Raw genomic sequence first — 6000 nt, forward strand, 5'->3', positions numbered from 1 at the left:
GGTTAAAAGGCTCATGGGGTAGCTGTGGCAGGACAGCCCAAAGGATCTCCAACCTTACAGCAGGGATGAAACAGAAACCATAACATTTTTTTCTCGACCACAACTTCCTTATAACCAATTACTAGAAAGCACAGGCACACACGTCTCTTCAGGGCAGCAGTACCACTACAAGCCTCTTCCAAGCACACACAGAACCAACTCCAGAAGAATCCTCAACCTCACATCCCTTCTACCCCACACAAACCTGGTGATATTTTACTGCAAATCAGCTCTCTTTGGTAAGGGCCAAATCATTAAGAACAGTAATAAAATGAGTACCTGGAGTATCACAAGTCTGCCTGTCCCCTGAAGAGTTGGTTGGAGGTGTCCGATGTCGGTAGACGAGATGTGGCTTATTGTGCTCTTCTTCATACTCCTGCTCAAGTGACAGCAGTGGCTCTACGAAATAGTCCCCATCATCAGACTTGAATGTGCCTAGCTGAGAGGGACAGAGAAGGACGGGGTCAATGACAAGCCATGGAGCAGGACTACGCAATCTAACATTAAACAAGGGAGTGGGTGAGCTGGGTTTGTAACAACCCCCATGAATGCACAGGCTGGAAATGCAGCTCTCCATGACACTGCTCAGGCCCTGCCTCCTTCAGCAGTCCCTCTGAAGCTTTCAAAAAGCAAGGTTTTAATTTGTAGGGGGGAATATGAGAGGGGGGCGCCTGCCAGACCTCGTCCCTATGCCAGTGACTGAACCACTCCTGCCCAAGGGGACGTGATGCTCCAGCACAACCCTAACATATTGCACCATTTTTTCATGCAGCAGCTCTCCGTGAAACAGGCTTTAAATTCAGATGTGAGGACTCAAGAGAGGCATCCAGACAGTGAAATCCCTGTGTATGGAAAGGCACTGCTTTTGTGCACAGTATGGAAGCGCTGTCAGTTAGTCGTACGTGAATATGAATACAGAGAGTTAAAACAACAAAAACAAAAAACAACTACAAAACACCCAGGACAAAAAGCATCCTGTTAGCCATCCTAGGCTAGGAAACAGGATAACTACATGAGAACTAGTGCTGAAGGAAGGCCTGCTCAGGCACACATGTGCACCAGCCCAGCTCAGGCCCCAGCATGACCTGTTGGGATGGGGGCTGGAGCTGAAGCAGCATGACATGATCAGCCTGGGATGCCCTGGTAGGAGCAGTGACCAGAAGAGACCTCCCGGGAGAGTACCCAAGGCAGTCATTGCTTCCAGTGCCTTGCTGGCACTCTGGGGTGCAAGGAGGATGCAACGACCTGGGACAAGCGTTTCTGCTCTTCCCTCTGCCAACATCCCCTGGTGCAGCAGAGCACCAGGACGGGCTGCGAGGCAGCCTGCGTTCATCTCCTCTGAACTCACATCTCTGTGCCATACTGCAGGAAGGCTCTGGGGGCAACACTGCTGGAGACCCCTCAGCCATCGCTCCAGATTTAGGGGTGCAGGTTGGTGTCAGGCTGTGTGCTGGGGGCTCTACAACTGGGCTCTCCCCCCCTCCCCCCGGTGATCTCCGTGGCGGGGTGCCGCTGGGTGGCACTTTTGCCCCAAAACCCGCTGAGCAGAAGGGCTTTCCCCTAATCCGACGGGATAATAAAAGTGGGCTGCGAGAAAGACCAAACCGGGGCGAGCCGGCCCCATCCCGTAGCTCCAGTCGAGGGCGGGGGAAAAGGGGCCGGCCCCTATTCCCTCTGCCCACCCTCCCTCGCCTGCTCCTCCTTCTCCTCCTCCTCGCTTCCGCCCCGTTCGCCGCCGCTGGGCGCCCGGCGGGGCCGGGACCCGGGGCTCACCATCCCGGAGCAGAGGCTGATGACGGCGGTGTGCCGCGGCCGGGCGTTGACGTGCCCCCGGTAGAAGCAGTGCTTCACGTCGGTGTCCGCAGCCTCGGCGTAAAGGTTCCGTTGCTCGGCGGCGGGCTCGCCCAGGATGCTGACGGTGAAGAGCGGGGCGATGAAGGCCGAGCTGGCCGTCAGGTTGAAGAGGAACTGCTGCCCGAAGGCGGAAAGCCTGTAGTGAGCCTTAGGGGAGGAGGATGAGGAGGAGGCGGCGGCCGTCCAGGCGTCGGGGGCAGCGTTGGTGCTCCGCCGCCTCCGCCTGAAGTGGACATCGGTGGGGAAGGGCTCTCCAAACTCATTCACCCGGGTAGGAGTCACGATCTCGTACTCGCTGAGCTTCTCCAGCAGCTTCGCTGCAAAGGAAGAGAGGCACATGTCCCTGAGCGGGGAGGCCGGACGCCTCGCCCCCCAGAGGCGGCAGCCCAGCACCCCCGGGCCGCCTCCCATTCCCCGAGCACCCCCGTACCTTGCCTGGGGTGCAGCTTCTGCCTCCTCGCTCCCGTCCTCAAGCCGTCGATGAAGAGCGTGGTGAGTGCCAGCGCCAGCGGCGCAAGCTGCATGGTGCTGCGCGCTGTCCTCAGAGGAAACCAGCCTTCCCCCGCTTTGCTTAGGCTCTTTTCCTTTTTTTTTTTTTTTTCCTTTTTTTTTTTTTCTCGCCCCTTTCTCCCCCCTCCCCGCCCCCCGGAGCAGTGCCGGGGGAAGCGCTGGAGCCGGGCGGCGTTAGGGGCGGGCGGGCCGGCGGGGCGCGGGGCGCCGGGGGCCGCGCATGGTGCGCGGGGGGCGGAGGGGCCGGGACGGACCGACGGGCCGGGACGGGGGAACCGGCCGGCCGGCCGCCTGCCTGCACTCCCTCGCTTTCCGCCTCTCCCCCCGTCGGGCTGGTGGACGGGGTGCTCCCGGGAGCCAATTTAAGGGGGCGGGCTCCATAGATCAAGCAGGAGAAAAAGATCCCGCCCCGCAGGAGCAGGACAGCCCTTCCTCTCCTCCCACCAACCCCCCTCATCCAACATGTCACTTTCTTTCATTCGGAGGAACGCCGGATTCGCAAGTTTTCGCTAGCCTAAGTCCTCGCTGCGGCAGTACCGCGCCTGGACGGGGCGGGCGGGTCTGAAACGCCATTGGGATCTGGGCAGAGCGAGGACCTGGGGAGAAGAGCCACTTCTTCACTCATTGGCAGCAGAGTGGAGTTTTCTTGCATAAAAAAAAAAGAAAGAAAAATGCTGGTTATGGAATCTTGAAGAAGTGAACGCATACTCAAAGAATCCACGTGCAACACTTTTTATACCATCGCTTTCCTTCTGCATTTCTCAGATATGAAGCACTTTAAGCAACTTTATTTAGAGTTATTTTTGTGTTGTGCTATCTTCAGCATCCTGAGGGAAAAGAAAGTTATTTCCTTATCTAAAAGGTGTCTTTTTTTTCTTTTCTTTTTTTAGTCTTGTTTTACAATTTTGAAGCTTTAGATAAAAATTTTAGCCATCCTTTAAAGCCAGATGCAGCTCAACGTTGTCTCCTGCTGTCCATCACACTTGTGCACTGGTTGTTCTTTCCCCCCAGCACGAGGAAAGATGCTATGAAATTTCGAGGCAAAAGAAAATAGATGTGGAAGTGCAAGTTCCCATCACATGCACTTCCCTTGAAACAAAGAACAGAAGCACCACTACTTTCTGCAGAAAGAGAAAGCCTTAAAGTAATCAGTTCAAAATTCACTTCTAGACAAAACAGCACCTCCTAAGTATTCTAAACTATCTGCTGAAGCCCTACAAATCCGTTAGCAGATTTTACATGATCAGTACAGAAGAACATGCAAGCAGATCATCACCTGCACCAGGAGGTCACATCTCAGCTGAGTGCTGAGCAGGAATCCTCACACTGGTAGAGTTCTACATCAGCACATCTCTAATGCAACCCATAATGGCACAAAGCTCCCACTGTGCCTCTGTTATGCCTCTGTGTATGAACAGTGTTTAATTTAAGGTAATTCACTCATGCTGCCTTCTCGGGCTCAGCAAAGCCAGAGTGCTTCCAGCCTTGGATTGCCAGCATACAGCCAGCTCTAACAACAGCATTGGGTCTCTTGCGTCCAGCTTTAGAACTGGTGCAAGCAGCCATTTGCAAAGGAACAGCTCTTCAGAATAGCTAAACAAGGCTGCATCTCCATGCACTCATCTGTTGTGAGTGAGCCTGTGCCACATGTGATGCTAGTGCTGCAAAGGTTCTTTAGGGTCCCTTCCAACCCAAGCCGTTCTATGATCTTTCTGTCCTAATGGCTAATTGCTTGCTCATGCACATTGAGAAAGAAGTCCTTAGAATAGGAAAGCCACCAAACTATTCTGAACTGACTGAATCTGCGAAGCCTGCTGGGGCTGCTGTGCAGCCTTCTCTGGCTGGTCATGAAGAAGCATGACATCCCCACCCTTCCCCATGCTCTGTTGTGTCCTGATAGAATCTGAAAAGCCATCGTGGTCCTGGGGCTTCTGGATGAAGAAAAATAAATGGGTATCTTGAAACATCACTGCATCATGGTGAGACTGCCTTGTTTTCTCAGCCTTCTCTGCCTTACCATCAATGCAATATCAGCTCCCGTGCTGTCGTGCCAGTCCGTTGGGCTGCTGGGATTACTGAACTCCTGTCGGTCTTCTAGAACCTTCTCACAATGTTCACATATGCCCCAATGCTTTTGGAAAAGAGGAATATGCTGTGGCTGAGCATGGGCCATAGCCTGGTTGAGATCCAGGAGCATAGACCACATCCTGCACTTAGGTGGGGCATGCATGGGAGTAGCAGGCCTTGAGCAATGCTGGGGAGAGAGAGTGGAGTTGCCTGAGGAAACAGAGAGAAAAGCTGAGTCAGATTAGAGGGAGAAGGGTTACGTGGAGCTGATTCTGTGTTATGGGTGAGGGACGCAGCCCTGCTCATCTCCTTCACATAGGTATTGGGAAACAGCTCTGCTGCTTTATCTGCGTGCCCCCGGGGCAGCTGCCATGCCGGGATGGGATTTCACAAGCGCCCTGCGTCCACTGGGCTGAGCCTCACCACCTCCTCACATCAGGGCTGGTGTACGCAAGAGCTGAGATAAGAAAATCATAGAATCATTAAGGCTGTCAAAGACCACTAAGATAATCTAGTCCAACCACCAACCCATTACCACCATGCCCACTGGACTACGTCTCTAAAAAGTCTGTCAAAGCTTTACTTTCTGGCTCAGCTTTCTACCAGTCAACCAGTTAATTTGGCTCTAGGGCTGGGGTTAAGGAGTTCAGGAGCTGGCATGGGTGATATGCGGCAGCTCATACCTATGACATGGGTGGGTTGGATGGGATGGCTGAAGTGTTGTATGAAGAAGCATCATCACGGGTTTTGTCTCTGATGTGAAACCTTGGCACATATAGTGCACGAGAGAAGGAAAGATCAAAACCTTCCTTCTTCAGAAGTGAGGAGCTGACCCATAGAGCAACTAAGTAGGTTCAGCTGATGGGTCAGAGTTGGGAGGATCCTGAAGTGTTCCTGGGACCAGACCAAGGCTTTCTGATGGTCCTAGGAGCGCAGCATTGCCTATAACAATGTTGTTTCCATTGACAGACAGAAAAGTGGCACAATGTGCAGCACTTTGAATTTCTACAGCTGGAGATTAGGAAGTGCAGAATGAAAGCTGTAGCATAAGTAAATAGGTTACGTGGAGATTAGAGAATCTAAGCTACAAACTTAAATTCAAATAACCTTCCTATTAGGAAGGATCTATTGATAGTTACAGCATGGCAATTGTGCAGGCTTCAAGTCCTCACTTGGACAGAAGCAGCCTCTAAGAGTCCGTAACTACTATGGAAAAATCCCCTTGAAAAACTTGAGAATTTTACCTAGGTAAATACTGCAAAGGTTGAGCTGCAACTGCCTCTTCTGTAAACTACAAAAGGAGAACTCAGTCACAACAGCAACTTTACACAACTTTAGTAGGGAATTCAGGCAGTACAAATGACTGCAAGAATACAGGAGGAGACCACATTTCCTGCAGTTTTCACACTCCTTTTCACCCTACTTACCTTTTCTTCACAGGTGAGTGCAATCCCCAGTCACTAATCTTTCTTCTGTGCTGCTCTGCCTCTCGAGGCAGGTGTCACCTACCTTTATCTGCTGCATCCATTC

The 6000-nt window shown here is 52.5% G+C and overlaps 1 protein-coding gene across 5 annotated transcripts in view; it reads right to left on the reverse strand.

Annotated features, from left to right (window-relative positions):
• Positions 1-4638, reverse strand: part of ADAMTS9 (ADAM metallopeptidase with thrombospondin type 1 motif 9) — a 67401-nt gene extending 62763 nt beyond the window's left edge. For 2 of the 5 annotated variants that reach the window (XR_014886483.1, XM_010718675.4), the window contains exons 1-3: positions 2324-4636; positions 1813-2210; positions 319-478 (exon numbers count right to left, since the gene is read on the reverse strand). Coding sequence is in view for 4 of the 5 variants with exons in the window: in XM_010718675.4 (XP_010716977.1) it covers positions 319-478; positions 1813-2210; positions 2324-2417 (652 nt within the window). In the remaining variant the exon portion in view is untranslated. Of the gene's footprint in view, positions 1-318; positions 479-1812; positions 2211-2323 lie in introns of all 5 variants that reach the window. The other 3 variants (XM_085236258.1, XM_019620186.3, XM_085236259.1) reach the window with 3 other exon arrangements.
• Between the last annotated feature and the right edge of the window lie 1362 nt (positions 4639-6000).

The sequence above is a fragment of the Meleagris gallopavo genome, chromosome 14 (genome assembly GCF_905368555.1).
Source record: "Meleagris gallopavo chromosome 14, MGAL_WU_HG_1.1, whole genome shotgun sequence".
Classification (NCBI taxonomy): Eukaryota; Metazoa; Chordata; class Aves; order Galliformes; family Phasianidae; genus Meleagris; species Meleagris gallopavo.